The 23,108-nt window shown below is 40.4% G+C and overlaps 1 protein-coding gene across 1 annotated transcript; it reads left to right on the top strand.

The window, feature by feature from the left end:
• The first annotated feature begins 185 nt into the window (after window positions 1-185).
• Window positions 186-18,181, top strand: ufl1 (UFM1-specific ligase 1). The gene is made up of 19 exons (XM_034900960.1): window positions 186-447; window positions 1,513-1,658; window positions 2,276-2,304; window positions 2,412-2,509; window positions 4,502-4,616; window positions 5,377-5,507; window positions 7,260-7,318; window positions 7,406-7,552; window positions 9,625-9,800; window positions 9,900-10,079; window positions 10,866-10,992; window positions 12,243-12,365; window positions 12,596-12,716; window positions 12,809-12,975; window positions 14,026-14,156; window positions 15,464-15,544; window positions 15,636-15,721; window positions 16,958-17,138; window positions 17,880-18,181. Exons 1-19 carry the CDS (start codon window positions 371-373, stop codon window positions 18,093-18,095), a joined length of 2,391 nt encoding a protein of 796 aa, XP_034756851.1. The 5' UTR covers window positions 186-370; the 3' UTR covers window positions 18,096-18,181.
• Window positions 18,182-23,108: the final 4,927 nt, after the last annotated feature.

The raw sequence follows: 23,108 nt of genomic DNA, 5'->3' as shown, positions 1-23,108 counted from the left end.
CATTTGCTCTACTTACAATTAGAGGTAGCTGTCTACCTGCCATACTTGCATTCAATTAGATCAACTCAATGACCTCACAATTCCCTGGCATTACATTTGGACGAGTTTAGACTACATAAAAGTGGTTTTGCAGCCATATGGTAGCTTCATATTCTGAACTGTATGTGAAAAACTCAGCGCGCGAACGGTGGCATGAGAAGATTTGGCCCTCGTGGCTCTCGGTTATACGTCACTATATGTTGACGTGTGCACTGTGGAGAGCTGTCTTGTTAGCAAATAATCAGCTAGCTGGACACGCTCCTTGATAGTGGATGGTTTAGCGTTAAGCACTGACAGCTGGCTGTTTTTGCAAACACATAAACTTTGAATAATGGCGGCCGACTGGGAAGAAATCCGACGGCTCGCTGCTGATTTTCAGAGAGCACAGTTTGCTGACACTGTGCAAAGGTAATGCAACGAGCCGCTGTTAGCAGCGACGCTATCGTTAGCTAGCTGGCATTAAACTTTCATTAAGAAGTAACGCTGCTAAGCTAACGTTAACGTTAGTTGAGAATTTTCTCCTTCCTGTTAACAGCTGTCCTTAGCAACAACAAGAAACAAAGCAAACGTCTAACTATTAAACTTTATTGTCGTTGGTTGCATACGTGCATATTTATGATATGAATGTTAACTATATGTGAAATTAACATGTTCATGTTTTTATGTACATTTTCATACACGCCCAGGGACAGCAGATGGGAATTAGCATTGTGCAATTTTGTTAGATTTTCGGCCCTTTGACATACCTACAGCGAAGAACTGCAAGGCCAAAATGCATGTATGATTTGAAACCATATCATCTTTTAGTTTCTGAAAATGTGCTTATATATAAATATAGCCTGTGATTAAAACACAACATACACCACAGCAGTTTTTGGTCCTCGTCCAAAGAGCATCATATTTGAAAAATAGTAACTAATAAATAAAATACATTGTATTTATATAGCATTTCACATGTCACTCAACACACTTTACTTTTACAGTTAAACCAGCCCTCACCGGTGGCATGAGCCTGGTTGTGGAGGGCTTTAAGGCTGAGAAGGATTTTTTTTATTTAAGATATTTCTTTTTGGGCATTTTAGGCCTTTATTTTTGACAGGGCAACTGAAGATATGAAAGGGAACAGAGAGAGGGGAAATGACATGCAGCAAAGGGCCGCAGGTTGGAGTCAAACTCTGGCCCGCTGAGTTGAGGAGTTAAACTGTACATATGGACGCCCGCTCGACCAACTGAGCTATCTGGGCGCCCAGGAGGAGGTCTTAAGTCTGGATGTGTTGGGAAACAGAGAGACAGTGGAGGTTCTGAAGGACTGGCTTACACCTGTGTAAAAGTTTCCAAACTCTAGGCCTAACCCTAATGGGAGCTAGGGAGTATTTGGTATCACTGGTGTCACCCGGTGGATATTATCAGATTAAAATAGACTAACGAATGAAACTAGTCACTTTTGTAACATTGAACCTTTTTTTCCATCAGGCTGTCTGAGAGGAATTGCATTGAAATTATTACAAAACTGGTCCAAGACAAGAAGCTGGATGTGGTGCACACACTTGATGGAAAGGAGTACATAACGCCGGCCCAGATCAGCAGGGAGATCCGAGATGAACTCTACGTCCATGGAGGTCAGTTCACCAACCAACATAAGACACAGGTCCTCCTGAGCAAGCTAAGAAAGAATCATCTACAGCAGCGGAAGAAGTATTCAGATCCTTTACTGTAAAAACTACTCTGTTATAGTAAACATGTTAATTAAGTAAAGAAAATGTACTAAAGCATTAAAACATGTTAGAATGTGTAAAGGATCCAAACAGTTGGGTTTAACGGTCTAATCACCTCAGGTGGACTTGTATGCTAGGTTACTTTATAGTCAAACATCAGATTTAATAAATTACATGTGTTTTATGTGCAGAAATCTTAATATGTAAAGTAACTACTAACTAAAGCTGTCAGATGAATGTAATGGAATAAAAAGTACAATATTTCTCTTTGAATTGTAGTGGTGTAGAAGTAGAAAGTGGCATGAAAAGACTCAAGTAAAGTACAAGTAACTCAACGTTGGTACTTAAGTTCAGTACTGGAGTAAATTTACTTAGTTACATTCCGCCACTGCACATGTTCATATACCTTCTGTGGGGTTAAATCACTTACCCAGTAACTCCACGTTGTCATACTTTACAAAAGTATTATTCAATCATGATACATGATAGCCGTGAACACATCCTGTCATTGTGTTTCACAGGGCGAATCAACATCGTTGACCTCCAGCAGGTGTGTACAAATTGAATTTTTGCTACCATATGCCGACCGAAAGCTGCAACGCTGAACTCATGTTATCGGTAAAAACCTGAATTATGTCTTGATCTTCTTTCTTTCAGATTCTCAACGTGGATTGGGTCCATGTTGAAAACAGAGCGAGTGAGATTGCCAAATCTGATAAAGGGGTTCAACTTGTTCTGGGACAACTTATAAATGAGTGAGTATTATCTGAAACCTTTACAACACTAGTTCTGAAGCCCTAGGCAACATTAGCCTGTCTGTCCTCACTTTGCCAGACCTTCCTCCACAGCACTGCGTAGGAAGATCTGGCTTAGGGGTCAAACGATTCCTCAAATAATTTAATTACAAAAAAATCCTTGAAGCAAAATGATTTGCCTTGAAGCTTCATTAAATCAATGTAACTAACGTTTCCCGACTCACTGCGTTTCCACATGGAGGATAATAACTAGCGTACAAGCTGACGCTTCTGTGGACACAAGATTGACGGTGCAGATTACAAATGAAGTAAGACAAGAAAAATAGTGAGGGGTCTAAGAGAAGAGACAGGCGAGAGAAAACGAAAGAAAATTTGGGATCATTTTAAACTGCAAACATGCTGCTACATCATCCCAGTAGAAAACTGGACGGGGAAGAGGACGGACATCCGGCTGAAAAGAGTGACAGCCGACGGAATATCCGGCTGCACCAGAGTAATGGCAGAAGTGGAACGTTGTTGATATAGACTGCAAAGCTGATTCCAGGCTGCCTAGATGAATTATTTATGAGTGTTGAGCCTTGCTATGAAAAAACATTTGGCCTGTTTCCAATTAATTAATAGATTTATCCATTAGGGTAGCAGGGAAATAATCGGATAGCATGTGTATTGTATTTATTTTTGTGATGATTTTTTAAAATCTATTATTTTTTTCTAATTTTAATTAATTTTTCACCCAAATATTTTCTTTCTTGTACCGCTGGTTGCGATGACATCATATCCGTTTCCAGCTAAATGTTCATTCTTCTTAGAAAACTGTTTCATGATACATTGGCCCTCATTTGTCAATGCATCCTAGAAACCAGCGCAGAAATCATTTTACGACAGGCCTTACGTGTTATTCACGTTTAGTTTTTTACACCAATTAGAGTGTAAGAATGACCTACATTGATAAATGCAATGGCTGTAAACGATCAAAATTTAATCGATCCGATGGAGCGCTTCACTGTGGCCCGTGTGCGTACATGTGCACTGTTGTACTAGCGCCTAGGGGTCTTCTAAAAGAGCCAGATCTGCCTAATCAACTGATGACGTCTCCTCCTGTTGAACTGATTACATGCTGCAACGCAAGTCCACACTGACTGGATAACTTGAGTACACGCATTCAGACCAGACGTGATATTTTATCGCAGCATATGCTCATGCTCACGTTTAAATTGATAAATGCCGGGCTTTGCATAGGAATCGTCGTACCTCCGTCCTCCACCTGTTTTAGGTCGTACTTAAATTCAGTTTAGTTTAACGACGGAGAAGAAAATCAAATTTAAATCATTAAAGAATCCAATCGGGTTGGGGGGGGAGCATTTTGTCCCGGCCCTACTATTACTATTTATATACTATATACTATTTCTACTATTAAGACCAGTATTTCTTAAATGTTTTTAGACCAATAACCCAGTAAAAGGAAAAACTATGGACCACCTATTTGCCAAAATATCCCTCGAAACCATTGGCCTTCTTCTTCAACAGTATAGTAGAGTTTTTCAAATAGCTTACTCACTCATTGTTTATGTTTGCCTAAGTAATTGGATGAATGGTGTTGCTTATAACTGTAAATGTTAACATAACTTTAACGTAAACATCTTTCTGAATTTCTTTTACATGTCAGGCCAATCAATTTGTGATGTCAATTAGAGGTCATATTGTAAAAATGGTCAGCCACACTGCTGAACAGCCAATCCAAATATAATAAATTGAATATAACCCATCTACGCTGCTCATTATTAGGCTTTGGAGTCACTTGCAGACAGTTTGAGAAACACTGCTTTACAGCGCATAATAAAATACGTGAACAATGAACATGAACAACCCTTTTCAAGGAAACAATCCTGATCTAAACTGACGTTTAAAACCCAGTTCTGAAATAAAAAGGACAAAAACTAAATCAAAAACATATGCTGAGAACAATGTTGATTAACTCTGTCCTGTCTCTAGCACGTACCTTGACCGATTGGCTGAGGAGGTGAATGACAAGCTGCAAGAAGCTGGCCTGATCAGTATTGCAGAACTGTGTAAGAACTATGACCTCCCGGGAGATTTCTTATCTGAGGTGAGTCTTTACCTGCGTGTGTTTATCACAGATGAACTCATGAGAAATTGGTTCACATTTGTATTTAGAATTGTTGATTCCTCTGGGCAGTCTTTAATGGCCGCTGCCAACCTTACAGTGATAAATATGATCTATCATTACTCAGTAGCACAAAGGCATTAAAGCTGGGGATTGCCGGGTGACACTACTTGTTAACATATGTTTTCCCCCGCGGCTTTTTTATTTGCTAATTTTTTGGCTTATAATTTGAGAGATACTGCATGAACATCTGGTGCAAAGACTGAGGGTACTAACATTAGGCTGGGAAGCAAGATGTAAATCAGACATACGCTGGCAACTATAACAAGTTATAGTGTATTTAGTATCTTGATGATTCTTATACTATAGAAAGAATACTTTTTTTCATCTGGTATTAACATGTGATTTGTATCTGGATAATGGCTACTGTTCACAGGGCTTTGAATTACACCTGATATTGAGAAGCACTCTTGTTTCCCACTGACTTGATCTAGTTATGCAAATGATGTAGGTGGAGCTGGTAGACAACAAACATGGTGCATCCCATGCCGAGGCGAGCCATCAGGCCCCCAGGCTCCATGCCATGGTGCCCATACTATTGCAAAAATTGCAATTGTGAAAACAATTGTTACGTGATGCCACAGAGCCAAAACTAGAGTTTTTCTTTTGGTAATTCTTTTTACATGCCTAAAGAAACGTCTGTTATTCAGTGAATACATGTGTGTATTCTAATATCTTTCAGGAGCTGTCCAAGCGTTTTGGGAAGCTAATCCAAGGAGAAATGGACCAGTACAACAGGGGGGTTATATTTACTCCAGCTTTTGTTGCCCGTCACAAAGCCAGGATACGAGGGCTTTTCAGCGCCATCACAAGGTGATCATATATTTAACACATTGGGCCTCATGTCGTACAAACACATCTGTGGCAATATGTTTTTAGAAGGAAATGTGCGCACAACATACTCCAGAAAATGCATTTATGTTTTGGCCCACAAGTTGGCCTTCCTCATTTGTATTTGAATTTTTTTTTTATGAGTGTCACACCCACTCGTGTCTGGGAGTCTGAAACAACTAAAAGCATTAATTGGACAGTCAAACAGTGAGGTCATTATTTTGTCATCTTAATTTCCCAATCTGTATTGTATTAGTATGTACATCTATGTCTAAATAGTACTTTAAAGTTTGTTTTTCATCACATGACCTCTGACCATGTGATGCATGAAAACAGAGAAGGTTCATGGGTCAGTGCAGTCAGATACACCTGAGGAAGGCTTTCCCCTGTCACCAATTTACTTGTAAGGACAAACTCATTTTACAAGCGGTCCAGACAGCGGGCCATGTAAATGTAGATGCTCTTTTTTCACAATGAGTACAATCCTGTTGGACTTGATGCCTTAATCCCATTGATATTTAAATATGATACAAAATAATAATACTAACTTTCATTGAGAGAAAGAAAATGTATGCAAAATTAACATTGTTTCCCAAATTATCATCGTCATGGCTGCCAATTTACTAAGGGTCTTGACAACTTTATTTATATATCTATCTATTTTTATGTTATTGTCTTATTTCGGCACAACAGCTATTACATTTTAAAGGAAGGTGCTCCGGCTTATCTTTACACTGGAGACAGTGTAACGTAGACCATATCCTCTTATTCTTCTCCATGACAGCCGCGTCACTTTGAACGCCTCCCGTCTAAGTCATGGGCCACTTTGCTTAAGAAAGATTTTTTTTGCATCTAGCTTCATGTCAAAATGTTCCCTCTCTATGTCTACAACCTGTCTACACTGCTGTGCTAATAATACTAACAATAATGGTAGAGTGTGTGTAAAAAAACGCAGTCCTCGGCGCAGCGGCTGTGAGTTTGGTTCCGACCTGCGGCCCTTTGCTTCATTTCATTCCTCCTCTCACTTCTGTTTCACGTCTCAGGCTGCCCTGTCTAATAAAAGCCCAAAATGACCCCAAAAATTATAATAGAAAATATTAAGGTGTTGACCACATTCAGTATTACTAACTCTTTGGGTTACATTACTGTAAATTAAAATTTGTTCTGAGACGGACTGCCAGCCTTATATAGTTTTGTGAGTGTCAGTTATGCCCCATTCTATTTCTTTATATTTATTTTGCAAATTTTTTTTTTTTAATTTAAGAGCACAATAAGAGCATGGCAACATACCAAAAGGAAAAACAATATCTGTAAAGCAGGATTAAGCCGAAGCTTATTTTCCCACCCGTCATTCAACTTTTAATAGTTTTTGGTATATATTATATATTTTTTATATGTATCATATATATATATTGTATTATAAATGCATAGACAGATAACAGATATACATAAAATTTATGTAATTTTAAGAACCTTCCAAAAATGATTTACATTTTATCTCACAAACATACAATTACTCATGAACACGTGGTTTCCATCAGGCTGAAACCAGTGTTTTATGAGTGTGCAGTTAAGAGAGTTGAGGGAATCCCACTTTGAACACTTGTATGAGCAAAGTTGACCAAAAAAATGAGAGATTTAGGATAAGAAAATGAAAATGAGGCCCAATCTCCTTCTTAATTGAATTACGTTGTATTTGACACTAAATGCCCTCCTGTTAACTTTGTTCTGCAGGCCGACACCTGTCAGCAGCATGATTGGAACATTTGGATTTCAAGAGCATCTCCTGTACTGTAAGGAGAGACATATGATAGTTGTTAATTTGATTGGTTGAGGCGTGTCTCAGTGTCTGATATCGTGATGGCTTTTGTTGTTGCCAGCCGTCCTGGAGGAGCTGGTGAATACTGGACGCCTGAAGGGTAGCGTGGTCGGAGGGCGGCAGGACAAAGCCGTGTACATCCCTGATATTTATTCCAAAACTCAGAACGCCTGGGTGGACTCTTTCCTCCAGCAGAACGGCTATCTAGGTAGGGGTTTCAAATGATTGATATTTTTTGCTTATTTGTGTTACATCCTGTTTTCATGTTTCAGCTTTAAACCTCCGACTGTGTAGGAACTTTTACAATCCCATCCCAATACAAAATGTTGCTTTGTGAGGTGAGTGCATAGCCTCAAATGGGCCGTTTCTTCCCACAGGACTGAATATAATGAGCCTGGATGCCAGCCAAGCTTAGCCCCGCCCACAACATTTGAGGTCTGGACTAGGCCTGCACAATTCGGGAAAGAAATGTTACATGATTATTTAGAATTGATATCAGGATTCTCTGCCAGCATTTGTTTCTCACAAAGTGTAATGTTTATTGCACACATGAACCATGACAAAACTAAACAAATTGGCAGTACCAAACATAGATTTTTTTTGCCACCAATATCACATTGTTCATCATCGCAAGCCTGTAAACATAGAGGCTTCAATGAAGAGAAGAGACAGCAGAGTAGCGCTTGGGAGCACTTTAAAATCTCTTTTATATCTTCTACGTTTAAAACTCACTGAAGAAAGTAGGAGCATGTTTGATGCAGTTGGCTCATAAAAGTAATTGAGAATCAAAGTCATTCATTTCAAAAAGTAAAATCAAAGTTATTTAAAAATTAAATCTTGAACAAGGTGAATTGAGATTGCGATTTGCTAACGATTAATCATGCAGGCCTGGTCTGGACCTGATCCATTGTGGAACGACTATACTCAAACCAGAGCTGTTTGGACCAGTCAAATTGTCAGGGTGGCCTTTATACAATGATGGACAGATGATCAACATTAACGTAAACAACCACGTCACCAAAGAGCGCTTGGGTTGAATTTGAGAATTGAGATGTGTAGATGCCTCCATGGCGTCTGTTATAGAAGTTATCGAGAGCCCATTCAATCTCAAAGAGGAACAGAGAACCGCGATCAAGGCATGTGGCGGTCGGAAAGCTGTTTTTGCTGTCCTTCCTGCGGGATTCGGGGAAAGCTCAAAATATGTCACATACTGTGCTGCTCTGATTGGTTGTAGGTCTATCCTATTGAGTGCAGAGGCCTTTTGTTTCCTGGTTCGGTTGAAACGCCCCATAATCCCAGCCCAATGGAGCAGTATCAGACTCCTATTCTGACTAGAATCTGAGTATGATGACGTCAGGCTAGGATAAAGGGATATCACAGTACTGTTTTAATCTCTCAAAATGAGAGATGAACAGTAGAGGGCAGTAACAACAAAATAACAACATGACAATTTTAGTGTTGTTTAATCCCTGCCCCATTTCAGCAAATTCTTGTAAATATTTGAAAGTAAATTATGAAGTCTGACAGGAATCCAACATCTCAGTAAATATAAATCCCCACTGCTTATTGTCCTACAGGTAAGGTAATCGCTACGGCCAAGGACTCACTGTGACACATGTATGTTTAACATTAAAACATAATTTATAAAAGCATGCCAACCATTATTATATATTTCAATAGTTTTATATTCTATGCAAAAAAGCTATGAATAAAGGCTTTAGACGACATTGTAGGCCAAGTTTAATATGCAACTTGATTTTATACAATATATGTATGTAGAAAAGAAAATAATTTCCCAAATTCACCTCATGCTTTTTTATTTAACAACAAATTGTACTTTAATCCATATTTGTTGGCGTTTAGCCTTTGAAAAACAGTGTTGACCAACAGCACCATAACTTAAATTTCTACAACCACAATAACACAAAATCTATTTTGGCTCTTTAACCTTTACAGTTTACAACTCATTTGTATCCCAAAAAAATCTCTTTATTCAATTTGGGGTTTTGTTTAAAATATATAAAATATATATAAAATATATTAAAATCGAAATATCTGTTTTTATTTTTAAATATGACGACAAACATTCAAAGTTATGGGTATAGGCCTAGTTCAGGCAGACTCCTGAGTCTTAAATCACGGGGAGGCGGCAGAACGTTATGTGCAGGTTCCGGTCCATGGGCTTACTGTCTGAGTCTCTGTGCGCGTAGGGATGGGAGTAGCAGTGGGATGTGTACGCATTGTAGTCTAAATGAAAGTAAAGACGTCTTGCTTCTGCAGAGTTTGACGCTTTGGTCAGACTGGGGATCCCGGACCCCTCCAGCTACATTAAGAAGCGCTTCAAGTCCAACAAGCTGCTGTTCCTCCGAGCCGCCTGCGTGGGTCAGGCTCTGGTGGACCAGGTGGAGGCCTCTGTCGAGGAAGCTGTCAACTCCGCCACATGGACCGACATTCAGGTGCTGGCACAGCTCGGCCTTTACCCGAGTCACCATTCATGGGGAAGATGTGACATATTTGTATATTTTGCTTCTGTTTTTCACTCTGGCTGTTTTTAGCCGATTTTGCCCAGCTGCTTGTCAATGGAGGACGTTGGGATGCTGATCAGCCAGGCTATGAGGAACACCAACGTCCAGTCCTCTGCTAGAGTGCTGGGAGACACGGTCGTCGTCAGTGAGAAGTTCCTTAGCAACTGCCTCTCTTTATTTGATGAAGCCATGCAGCAGAAAGCTCAGAAGGTACAATTCACTTCAATTAAATTCAAAGTGTCAAATCATAAGAGGAGCTATCTCAGGACACTTTACAGACAGAGTAGGCATAGACCAGCGATTCCCAACCCCCGGTCTGCGGAATGTGCTCGTCCACGGACCGTTAGTACCGGCCTTGAAATATTTCCAGAATAATGGTATTTTTTAAGGTTTTAGTTTTCTTTTTTTATGAGTATTGTCCTTTTTCAAAAAGCGTGCTAAAACAGTTGTTTATTATCTCCAAAAAAATAAATAGCCTATATATATCAAATGTCTTATTCTTTTGAGCAGCGGCGTTGTGATTGCTTAGTGGCTCTTTGGTTCTGGACGTATGTCTCTGACCGGACCGCGGAGTGTGGCGCACGTGAAGGGGCAGGTGCAGCATAGGTGCAGAGATACTGTAGATTAAGCATGTGTAAACAGTAACAGTCTATATTATTTGACATTGAGGCATAAAAATTTACCACTGGGTACTGAAAGAAAAGTATGATTAACCGGTCCCTGGCACGAAAAAGGTTGGGAACTCTATATCGTACAAAGACCCAACAATCCCCCCCCCCCCCCAAGAGCAAGCATTTGGTGCATCAGTGGAGAGGGCAACTACCTTTAAACAGGCAGAAAGCTCACAGAAGGACTCAAGCAGCAGCACCTTTTTACAGCCTACTTTGTATCTCATCTCCAGAGAAACCTCCTTTATGGAGTCCATAAGTAAGAGGTCCAAATGAAGTATTAAACGCTTTGAACGTACAGTGTTTTTTTATTTTCTATGGCTCTCAGGAAATCAAGAACAATCCAGTGTTTCTGATAACTGAAGATGACCTGAAACAAGCTTCAATGCTCACGGAGAGCTCCGCCACTTCTAAAAAGGAAAAGAGAGAAGCAGAGCGCAGGAAGAAGGCGACAGGTTGGCATTTCTATAAGTGGAATAAGCGGGTCGGGGCACCTCGTCTGAGATTAGTCACGTGCACGATTAACAGTAGAGGGCAGTAACGCCAAAGTAACAACTTGAACATAGATGTAAACTAAACCTGTATTGTTTAAAATGTTTCAGAGATGTTCAATCCCTCCACCATTTCAGCAGACAGTTCAGAGTTCAGATTATTGCCTTCAGTTTATCTGTAATATGTGAAGAAGTGTATTTGTTGCTGGATTACAGCTGAAACTCAAAAATGTAGAACATTGTGCAAAAGTTCATTTATTTCAATAATTCAACTTAAAAGATGAAAGTAATACATTATATAGACTGATTACATGCAAAGCAAGATAGTTGAAGCCTTTATTTGTCAAAGTTTTGATGATTATGGCTTACAGTTTATGAAAACCCCAAATTCGAAATATTAGAAAATTTGAATATTACATGAAATCAATAAAAAAGGATTTTAAATACAGAAATGTCAGCCCTCTTAAAAAGTACATATACATGCATATGTACTCTGTATTTTGTTTTGGGCTCTAAAGATTGGTAAGATGCTTTTGACAAGAGGATTTGTCCAGGATCCGTCTCTGGGTGGTGGCTCTTGATGCTGTAACTCCCCCCTCAGTCCACTCCTTGTGAAGCTCCCCCACACTTATGAACAGCCTTTTCCTGACAATCCTCTCCAGGCTGCGGCCATCCCTGCTGCCTGTGCACCTTTTTCTTCCACACTTTGCCCTTCCACTTTCTTTTAATGTGCTTTGATACAGTACTTTGAGAACATCCAACTTCTTTTGCAATTACCTTTTTGAGGCTTTTCCTCCTTGTGGATGGTGTCAATGATGTTTTTCTGCCATCTGTCAGATCAACACTCTTCCCCATGATGGTGAATTCTATTGAACCAGACTGAGAGACCATTTAAAGGCTCAGGAACCTTTTGCAGGTGTTTTGGATTAATTATCTGATTAAAATTTGATTCTACAATACAATATTGCCTACAATTATGAACATTTTCACAATATTTACCAAATTATTTGGGATTTAGAATTTGGGATTTTCATAAGCTGCAAACCATAATCATCATTCACTAATAAAGGCTTTAAATATTTCACTTTTCATGTAATGAGTCTATAATATATTAAGTTGAATTACTGAAATAAATAAACTTATATATTCAAGTTTAGATATTCAAATATTTTTAGTTTCACCTGTATATCATCTGTTAACTGCTTGTCTCCCAGAGGGCAGTGGCAGTGTGAAATCAGGTGGAGGAGGCAACGCCCGAGAGATCCGGATTCGTAAAACCAAGAAGAAAGGGAGGAAAGATGAGGACAGCGATGAGGAAACCGGACCAGCACAGCAAAGTACGGTCAAAGCCACCGAGCTATTCTATCTTCACTGGGACGTCATGTGTCCATATGCACATTAGCCCTGTTCAGTGAGGCCTTTTACTCTTAACGGGAGCTTTATGGCTGGTTGGCCAGGAATCTCTCCCCTGGGTTGTTGAGCTTTATTTTTTTTCTTATGGAAGACAACCAGAGGTAACCGTAGTATCCCTGTGAGACTAATTAGTATGTGTTTTACCTTTGCCAAGATCGCAGTAAACAGACTGCAGCCCCTTTTATGGCCCAGGAAGAGATCGTAGCCGTTTTAGAGGAAAGAGTGAGCGACTGCCCCGAAGAAATCCTCTCTGAGCTGGCCGAGCATTTAGTGAGGTAACACACAGGTTTCCGTCTGAAGTCCTAGTTTACTCTGCTCACACTTAGGCAACAATAAGTCTGTTATGTCACTGTTAATATCTCCGCAGGCCTCTTAATAAAGCCTACCAGGAGGTGCTGCGGACGGTGTTCATGTCCTCCACAAGCTCTCCATCAGGTGCCAATAAGAAGAAGAGCATGAAGGATCTACAGGAGGAGATCTCCAGCCTGTACAACAACATCCGACTCTTTGAAAAGGGCTGCAAGTTCTTCTCTGGTAAATCCTGCTGAGATCACTCCTAACAAATGATTGGTACACAATACATATAGTAGGACTGGGCATCGAGAATCATTAAAAAAATTATGATTTTGCAATATTTTGGAAAACGTAGTTTTGAATCCGATCATCACTTCCAAATTTAACATGAGCAAGTTTCGGTTTCCAAAGTTTTTATAAGCTGCTGACCTGAAAAACTGAGCTTTTACAAGACTAAAGTTGGTACAGACGTGAAGAATCAGCGAGGGAATGGGAAGACTGTGGCATCCTGACACTAAGCTGACGACAAATCCGACATTATGTTTGCAGCAAGCATTTTGTTACCAAGCCAAATATCCAAATGTTAGCTAACTACAGCTAACTATATGTCTGTAAGTTAAGCAAATGCACACAATATTGGACATATCGTTCAGTAAGTAAGTAAAGTTTATTTGTATAGCACCTTTTCACGGATAAAATCGCTTCCCAATAAAATGTAATACAATACAACAAGTTAAAATACAATGCATAAGAAAATTGAAATACAAAACTTAACAACCATAAAACCTCTCAACTAACTACAAGCCTGCTTGAACAGCAGAGTTTTTAAAAGCTTTTTGAAGAATCAGCCAAATTCACACATTGTAGAGAGGGAGGCAAGACGTCCACAGCCTAGGAGCCCCTGCTGGGAACAATCGGTCCCCTCTAGTTTTAAAATGAGTGCGGGGGACCACTAATTGCCTCTTACCTACTGACCTCAGACTACGGGTGGGAGTATGAAGCTTTATCAAGTCGGAGATGTGGGGGGAACTTGACCGTGCAGGGCTCTAAAAGTAAGGACCAGGATTTTAAAAGGAATCTATACTGGACTGGAAACTAGTGAAGTGCTGCTAAAACAGGCATGATCTGAAGTTTGGTGCTTTGATCCCTGGCCCTGCAGTCACATGTCAGTGTGTCCTTGGGCAAGACTCTGAACCCCGAGTTGACCCCGATGCTGCCCCATCGGTGTGGAAATGTATGTGTTTATGGAACACAACCCCACCTTTCTTCATGGCCATTCTTTTCATGCAGATGATACCCAGGTCCACATTGCCAAGCACATCCTGAAGACCCTGTGCTCAGATGTCACCAACATCCTGGTCAACTTCCTGGCTACTGACCTGATGATGTCAGTGGAGAACCCCAGCACCATCACCAACGAGGTCAGAAACACTTCCTGTTTCTGTTGCAATCCAAGTTTTTATGCTAATTAAGTAAAATCGAATGTCTGGCATTAACGTGCATCTACATCAGCATAGCGGTGTTTCAATACCGTTGTCGTCTTATTATAGCTTGATAAGTCGCTATCAGCTGGCCTGTTAGCACTATAGAGAGCCAAAGTCCTGCCCCTTCCATTTGCCTCCATGGGACCTATCTTCGGAAAAAAACTACTAAACAATTTTCCCTGTGGTAAATTGCCACAGGGAAATACAGAATTAGACGGAGTACAAGTCCAAGGCGCTTACCTGATGTCCCCATATTTTCCCTCCGCTCCCTTCGAGTAGCTGCAGTTCTCAGCTTGACCTGAAGTGTCCCCTCTTTTGATACTTCTGCCTTTGTCTTTGAAGAAGACGGTAAAGCTCGACAAGGAGACAGACATATTTCTGTGGTGACGTATACGGTTCCAGACGAGAGATGTAGTTCACTGAGCAATCTCAAACAGAACACAATGTTGTTGAACTTCTTTCCGTCAAACTCTTTCTCTCCTGACGTGTGAAATGATGGAAAATGATGGACCAGAAGTAGAAGATCGTGACTTTGACTCTCTATTACAGCTTGTGAAATATTAATCATTTGTAGGTAGACGGCCTAATCCATTTTGGCTAGCAAAACTTTGTTTGTAAATGTTAGCTTGAATGTTGTCCAAATCAGTGTGAAAATGAATGGAAGTCATACACAAATTTCCTCGCAAAACCGCATGTAATGTCTTTACGCACAGGTTTCTTATTCGCCTCAAAGCCGTTGGATGGAAACGGGCTTTCACCGGCTTTGTTCTTTGTTCTGTTTTTAGGGAACTTCAGATAATTCTGTAAGTGGATTCAATTTCAATTCAATTTTGTTTATAGTATCAATTCATAACCAGAGTTATCTCGAGACACTTTACAGATAGAGTAGGTCTAGACCACACTCCAGAATTTACAAGGACCCAACGGTTCTAGTAGTTCCCTCCAGAGCAAGCAACTGTGGCGAGGAAAAACTTCCTTTTAGGCAGAAACCTCGGACAGACCCAGGCTCTTGGTAGGCGGTGTCTGACAACCGGTTGGGGTTAGAAGGAAGAGTGGAAATAAAAAAATAAAAACATGGATGAAAACATAGCTTCTGTCAGGAGCCTTAAATTATGCGATTCAGCTGCAGGGACAAAGAGCCGAGATCCCATTCAAATCAACATGTGCAGTCAATGTTCAAAATGCACCATGTGACTTGTTAGAGTTTGGACTTGATTGTAAGTGTCTCTGATGTGCTGCCACAGGTCAGAGTGAAGATTTTGGGCAAACTGTCGGAGGAGACTAAAGGGCCTCTCACAAAACTGCACAACAGCCTGAACGGCAAAGTGAGTATGTTTCCTCTTGGTTACTTCATCAGCTGGTTGCTTTAGCTTGTAAGATGAAAATGAAATAGAGTTGTGGCAAATGTGTTCCCAGAGTATTGAAGACTTCCTGACCAACATAGAGATCTGTGCAGAGGTGTGTGGGTTCATGCTGAAGAAGGCAGACAAGAAAAAAGAGAGGTAACTGAAGTTCATTTTCTTGTAGACGTTTTTAACAATCTAGGTGTGTTTAAGGCGCATCCAAATCCACTTTTGCTAGTTTGACAGCAGGAAAATAAAGGGTCCGTGCACTGGGCCTGTGGTTCTAAAGGGTTGTACTTAGTGTCTTTGGGTGTTACATACAATCAACCAATCAGAGCGTCCTCTCCCATTCTCCCATTTATTGTTATTCCTAACAGCCACGTGCGTTTGGACCTTGGTGTTTTGCTGTTATGATGGAGGATTTGCTGGGCAGGAAGGAGAGATGTTCAGGAGAAGAAACTGATTGGTTTGTGTGTGAAGTGAAAGCAAGCCAGCAGATCATATCATAATAATACTTCATATAGTAATATTTTTATTTTTAATCTTCTGCGTGTGTGTGTGCTGCTGTGCAACAAGCATGGTGGGCGCGCTGTGCACGTGCCTAGGCGCATTTTACTAATGCAGCAATAAAATACCAATGAAATGCTATGTTAATGACTTTAGACCAGGTTTTTGTTGGTCAATGGCACGATCATTACCCGCTGCCTCAAAATAGAAATAGAATGCACCTGAACTCACCTCCCTGTATGACCAGCACGCCCAAAATGCACCGGAACTCACCTCCCTGTATGACCAGCATGTGCTACAGATGGATATTTTAATAAGGTGGGTGCTGGACGGGAAATGAAAAAGTGTCTATCTTAAACGCCGGGTGCAGGAGAGGGCCCTTAGTATTAAATCAGTAGGGCTGTAAATCACATGTTTTATCACAATATGATATTATACTCTTTACTTGAACACCTCTACAATATTTGCTGATATCACAAAAGCCATGATACGATGGTGATTCCATTCATTTCAGCGGCTTGCGACCGATACACACATACAAGCCCATTTAACACAATTGGTTATATTTGCATCAGCTCACAAAAAGCAATGGAAGTATGATTTAACAGTTTCATTACTAAGCTCTTTCAGACATCCCGGACAACTTCATCATGGACTTTACCTCTGCTATGATACTGTTTATTTCTTTGCATTCGGACCTAAACCCATTCAGCCTCTTTTCTCTCTACAGTTATTTAGTATATATTTGTTTCTGTTTTGGTATTCATTGTTCATTTGTCATTCATGTTTAATACGTTTGTTTGTGTATGTATGCATCTATCACCAAGGCAAATGTCACATAATGTAACTACTGTAGCAATCAACTTCTTTGTGACGTGATTGCTCCAGACAGGCCCTGTTCGTGCACCGTCAGGCTCTCAGTGAGCAGCTGAAGGAGACGGAGGACCCTGCTCTGGTCCTCCACCTGGCCAGCGTGCTGCTGTTTCAGGGCAGCACCCACAGCATGCTGCACGCCCCGGGACGCTGCGTGCCTCAGATCATCGGCACCCTCACTGGCCGAATACCCGCGGTATGCCTGACACTCACTCAGTAATGTTTGCTGATCAATGTTAGAGGTGTATAACACAAGTTTTAACACAATACAATATTGTGTAGTTTCTTGGTACAACAGTACCTTATTTGCTTATTTCATAACGTCTGTTACAATACAATTATGATTCAATTCAGGGGCCCGAGATCCATACGGATGACACCCTCTGGCCATTTCACACACTACATTTATAGCAACAACAGAGTGAAAAAATTGTCATTTAAAAAGTATAAATTATTATTTTATTAAATTACTGATCCACAACCCATTCAGCCACTCCCAATCGTAATATGGTCAGGTTATGTTCCTTTCTTGGATCCATTTCAACACTTCGTTCCATTTCAGAGGGAAGATTAAACTAATTTAGGCAGATACCGTAAGGTCAAATACACACATCTCAGTTCGGAGTAAGTACATGTACTACATACTAGGAACTGAGATGTGAATATTTGACCTTATTTGTTATCTAGAGACAGGTTTCCATAAAAACCTCCAAGAGTGCAGCTCTAGCTAAGTTATAATAGACATGTTTATTTGTGCTTGAGTGTGGTCTAAATGCTTCAGCAAATGTTGGCAACCCACTGCTTCATCTCAGGACTGTTTACGTCCAGCCTTCAGACTCAGCAGCTGTCGGTAACCTCCATCTGCTGCCGTGTCCGTTTGTTTGGGGAGTTAACGGTTAAGGTGCTGAAACGTGTGTCACTGCCCGTGTTGTTGCAGGAGCAGCAGCAGCTGCTGTCTGCGTACCAGAGCCTGGTGGTGAAGCAGCTGGTGAGCCAGAGTCAGAGCAGGAAGCAGGAGGAGGCGGCGGGCGAGGCGGAGGGCGAGGCGGAGCAGGACGACGAGGCCCGGAGCGTCCGCACACAGCTCACGGCCCTGACTCCACAAGTCAAGGATCTGATACTGTCCCAGAAGAAGACTGTCACAGAGGACTGAATCCTTTTCAAAGACCGGAGGAATGAATGTTGGAACTGATGGATGATTAACAGGGTTTCCCCCAGAAAAGTTGCAAGTGTCTTTATTCTTAAATTCACAGAATCATGGACGGAATCAGGAAATTAAGAATTTCACAAAGCTGAAAGACAGATTTCATAGGGCCCTACATTAAGTCAAGGCTAAAAGCTAACTGGAGATTTTTTTTTAAATATGACTGAATATGTCTAAGTTTACAATCAAGCTACCCTACTGTAACTGTAGTTTCAAAAATATCTTAAAAATACATGACTAATGCCCAGTGGGGAGCAACTTAGGCCAACAGGCCTGTTATCCACTGGAGGAAACCCTGATGAATGTTTTTATGGTTTTACATGTTCAGATGAATACTTCTAATCCTGCTAGGTCAGCTGGTAATACTGATTTATCCATGTGGACATCATTCTAAATTATTAAAGGATATTCCTGTGTGGGATGTCTCCCTGTAAACCCAATTAACATGAAAGTCCTCAATGAGGTTCTGATTTTTATGCGTTCATTAAAGCTCTTCTCTTCCTCATGTGTTTGAGGTATTTATTTGTAAAGGTTGACGAGTTATCGAATGAGTTTAGTCTCTGTTTTCCTTAACCTCGTCTCTATCAGCTGCAGGCAGCTGTTTGTCAGGGGACACTGTTGCTGGACAAATAGCTTACAGTGGGTTTATCAGATGCAGACAAACAAAGTTAGGAACCAGCTGGGGGGAGGGGGGGATTCAAACTCACCTTCACTAAGGGCCACACTGGAAAATGAGAATCACATCAAAGGGCCAGACATGTAGAGTTTATTGAAAAGCTTTTATGTAACCAAAAAAGGCAAACGTCTTTGTATTACTGCTTGTATCAAATAGCCTTAGAGTTCCTTAGTCATCATAGACTTCAGCCAATCAAGCTGAACTGTTTCACAGTCCTGACTTTGCAAACTGACTGGTTGTGTGTGGATTTCTGAATGTCAAAGTTGCTAAATACTGCTTTGAGAGTTTTGCAATCACACTTTGAAAACAACTTTCTTGATTTTAGTAGGCAGGATTAAATGTGTTTTAAACCTAAACTGATACGCGGGCCGGATCAACATTTCATGGGGCAAGATTAGATTAGATTTGGCAGGGAAAAAGAATTTTCTCAGGAGACCACAAACTGTTAAAAGGAGAGCAAATATTGGTCTAGCATATACAGGACTCTGAAGGAACAACACACTCTCACTCCCATCTCGTAAACTACGTCCGCTCGGTCAGGTGCCTTTGTCGTTGTTATATGACGCTAAAAGTCTCCTTTATCGTCACATAACATGCTTGGTTGGGACTGTTGGCGTCCCTTTTGACTCTGTAGGTGGAGGAAAAGCCTGTGGGTGGGCTTACGTTTCTGTGACACGTTGGAATAACGGGACGGTTAAAGAAGAAAGACACTTTAGGAAGGGTGCCATGTGGGAGAGCGACCCCGCTCTCGTGGGTGAAAGTGTTGGTCCTGTGTTTGACCCATTGTATTTTACAAGTTTGGAGTGAGAACGGGTTAAAATGAATGAAAATGATGCTCTGATTCGGAAGTGAGGGAAACAAATGTAATATGTAATATTAATGGTGAAACGGTTGAAGTCAAGTCAACTTTATTTATATAAGCTAGCACATGTAAGACAACATAGGGTGACCCTAAGTGCTCCACAAACAAGGTACATGGTTGGAAATCTGCCTCGAAAGACATTACATGTACATGGCAAATAGGGCTGCACAAAGTAACATTATTTTATTGTTGCAATATCAACTGGCACATAATACATATCACGAAGAGAAATGTTTTGTGTTAGTTAAGAGAATTAATTCAATGTAACTGTCATTCTTTTTTGACTGCTGCCTTTTATTTTCAGTTCCGGGTTCTATTTGTGTTGATACATTGTAGTATATGTTCATTAAGTAATGATACTCAGCAAAATTTCTTTTAGGAAGACTTCTAAGAACTTCACCCACCTCTCTCTCTTCCTAAATTGATCAGCTGGGTGGAGGCGGTCACTTTTCAGTTAAACCAATAAGATTAGGCCATTCATTTCACAAGCCAATCACAATCAAGGCATCCCTCCTTTAAAGCTGTGTCTCTCTCTGCTGTTGACAGTTGTCGTTTTAGGCAAAGCATGCAACCCTCCTCCTCCCCTTCCCCCTCCAGTCATCGTCACCCACGGCACCCTGGGTCCTCCTCCGGCAGACCGCTCCCATCGCCCCCCCCCGGTCCGGCCTGACCTTAATGAGGCCTTAATGTGGGATGGGAGGCTAATCATATAGGTACATATTTTGGAGATATTTTCTTTTAATGCTTAACAAAAAAGACAACATTGCTGATGAGAATTGATCAACCTCCCCCTTTGCTATATCTGGAGAAAAGCTCCTACATTTCTATGACATCCGATGGTCAGCACTGGGAATTCAAAACATCCTCCCTAAATAGACTAAGCAGGGAATTTCTCACGTTGTGAAGTTGAACACAGAATCAGGCGGAGGCTGCCATGTGAGTGCACCGTGTAGCCGTGTGGAAGCAGACAGCCTGTCTGCATCCTGGCAGAGGAAGAGGCTGCTCGGGAGAATATGAATATGTGTGAGGTCATCATACACACAAGCACATGCTCCACATCGCCATGGAAACAAGCATCTCTTCCCGGAGGACAGCTTCTTTTGCTTTCTTTTTCTCTTACCACCGAGGCCTCCAGCTTTGGCAAGCGAGAGAAGTCGAAAAAGAATTTCATTCTAAAATGAGAACAGAGCCTCCTACTCTCCGAATATGATTCATACCAATGCTGAGGCAAAATTGACACCACATTGATCCCTTTCAACTTTGAAAAAAAAAAGAGTCATGGAAAATACACACCTTTGCATTTACTTTTTCTAAAATAGCACATAGTGCACGCAGTGGTGGATAAAGTAGTTTGAAACCTCACCAGGAATGTTCTTTTAAGAGGATGGAGGAAGGATGGAGGAACAATGGAGGAACAATGGAGGAACGATGGAAGAAGTATGGCGGAACGATGGAGGAAGGATGGAGGAAGGATGGAGGAACGATGGAGGAACGATGGAAGAAGGATGGAGGAACGATGGAGGAAGGATGGAGGAACGATGGAAGAAGGATGGAGGAACAATGGAGGAACGATGGAGGAAGGATGGAGGAAGGAAGGCATGCCGTCAGTCCAGGACTTAGCTTGTTAGATGGCTTGAGTGGCAGCTTTTCAAATAAGCCTATACATGGTTTGCCAGATTGAATGTCTACAATAGAAAATAGGGAAAGACGCCATGTACTGTGGAGAGACATACACAATGGGCTTAGTATTTTGTCACACACACACACACACTCATATATAGTTGGTTTATAGCTGTTTATTTTTCATTGCATTGTATCAAATAACTATGGTTGTTATGTAAGCTTGTCTTCATTATTTTTGAGGAAGTGTTAATGATGTCACACACAGACATGTATATATATATATATATATATATATATATATATATATATATATATATATATATATATATATATATATATATATATATATATATATATATATATATATATATATATACATATATAGTTTAGTTGGTTTATAGCTGTTTGGGTGTATTTCACTGTACCGGCCGTGTGTACTTAGACTTGCATGGCTTAATCTTTGAGACAAGCATTTGCTACTGGCAGGATCACCACCTGGGGGGGAGGTGTTCAAGTTGTAAATTGTGTGTTGTGTATACCGTTAAAAAATAAAATGTGTTTAAGGTGTAAGGATGCTGCACAAAGATTGATATTTGAGCTCACCTGCCAAACAAATACAACGCATTTACTGCAGGGGGCACCAAGTTATTGTACTTTTTTTTCTAATTTTAAAAACACCATAAAAGATCTTAACATGAATCCCACAGATTATTAGCCAATGTAAATCAGCCTATTTCTGAAAGAAACCCTCCTGATGATATACTTACCCGCCTATCTGTAAGGTAGTCACTAAGGTAACCATCCACAGATGTAGTTCATCCTAAGAAATCACTTCTAAGTGACTAAGTTATGCCAAATATGGCAACACTTATTTTAATAAGCTAGTGTTTTATGCACTACAGAGGTATGTGTATAGTCTTCAGACAGACACAGAATATTGCTTTTGGTGTTTCAACCCTTGTGTTGTCTTCCCTTTGACCATGAAAAACTCTTTTCCCCTTATCTCAACGTTTTGTTGCTTTTTAAAAAGTTTTTTTTATGACGTTTTTGTGTTGGTCACTATTTTCAGTAAAAAAATTTCAATGTCTTTGTACCTTTTTCTGACGTTTTGTTGACGTTTTGTGGTGCTATTTTTGTCATTTTAGACACTTTTTCCTCATGCATTTTGTGACTTTTCCAACGTTTTTGACACTTTCTTCCGGCATTTTTAATTTTTTTTCTCATTGATTTTGACGCTTTTTCCAACATTCTTTATCCATATTTCGACTTCCTTTATTTTGGATATAATTTTTTTTTTTGAAAACGGGTCAAATTTGACCTGAAGACAACATGAGGGTTGATAAAATGTGTTGACGAAAAGAAACACATAAAATAACACCAGCATGTTTCCCATATTGTAATCACACATAATGTTATAAGTACATTCATTAGTCACCTCTGTATAGAGATACTGGATATTTTAGTAAAAACATGTTTGGATGGGTCCTTGTGAATCCCATTTGGACCCAGAGGGAATCAGCCATTAACGTTAGCAGTTAGTTCCACACCGTCCCCAGTGTGTTATACAGCACTCAGCAATCAGCTCATACACTCAATAGAATCAGTGTTGTTTATGTAAACCCTAAAAGCCCCTTCTAAATTCACCTTTATACACCATGTACTAATTATTTGACTCTGTTTCCCCTGTCAGTGCATAGCAACAACACACATTTTTACAATCCTGATTTAGCCTGAGCAGTCCCAGCCCTTAAATAGATTCAGGTGCCTATAGAGCGCTGTTGAAGCGGTGCAATCTTACATT

The sequence above is a fragment of the Etheostoma cragini genome, chromosome 18, assembly GCF_013103735.1.
Source record: "Etheostoma cragini isolate CJK2018 chromosome 18, CSU_Ecrag_1.0, whole genome shotgun sequence".
Classification (NCBI taxonomy): Eukaryota; Metazoa; Chordata; class Actinopteri; order Perciformes; family Percidae; genus Etheostoma; species Etheostoma cragini.
Note: the sequence above shows the minus strand (reverse complement) of the source record. Positions and strands in the feature narration are given on the sequence as shown.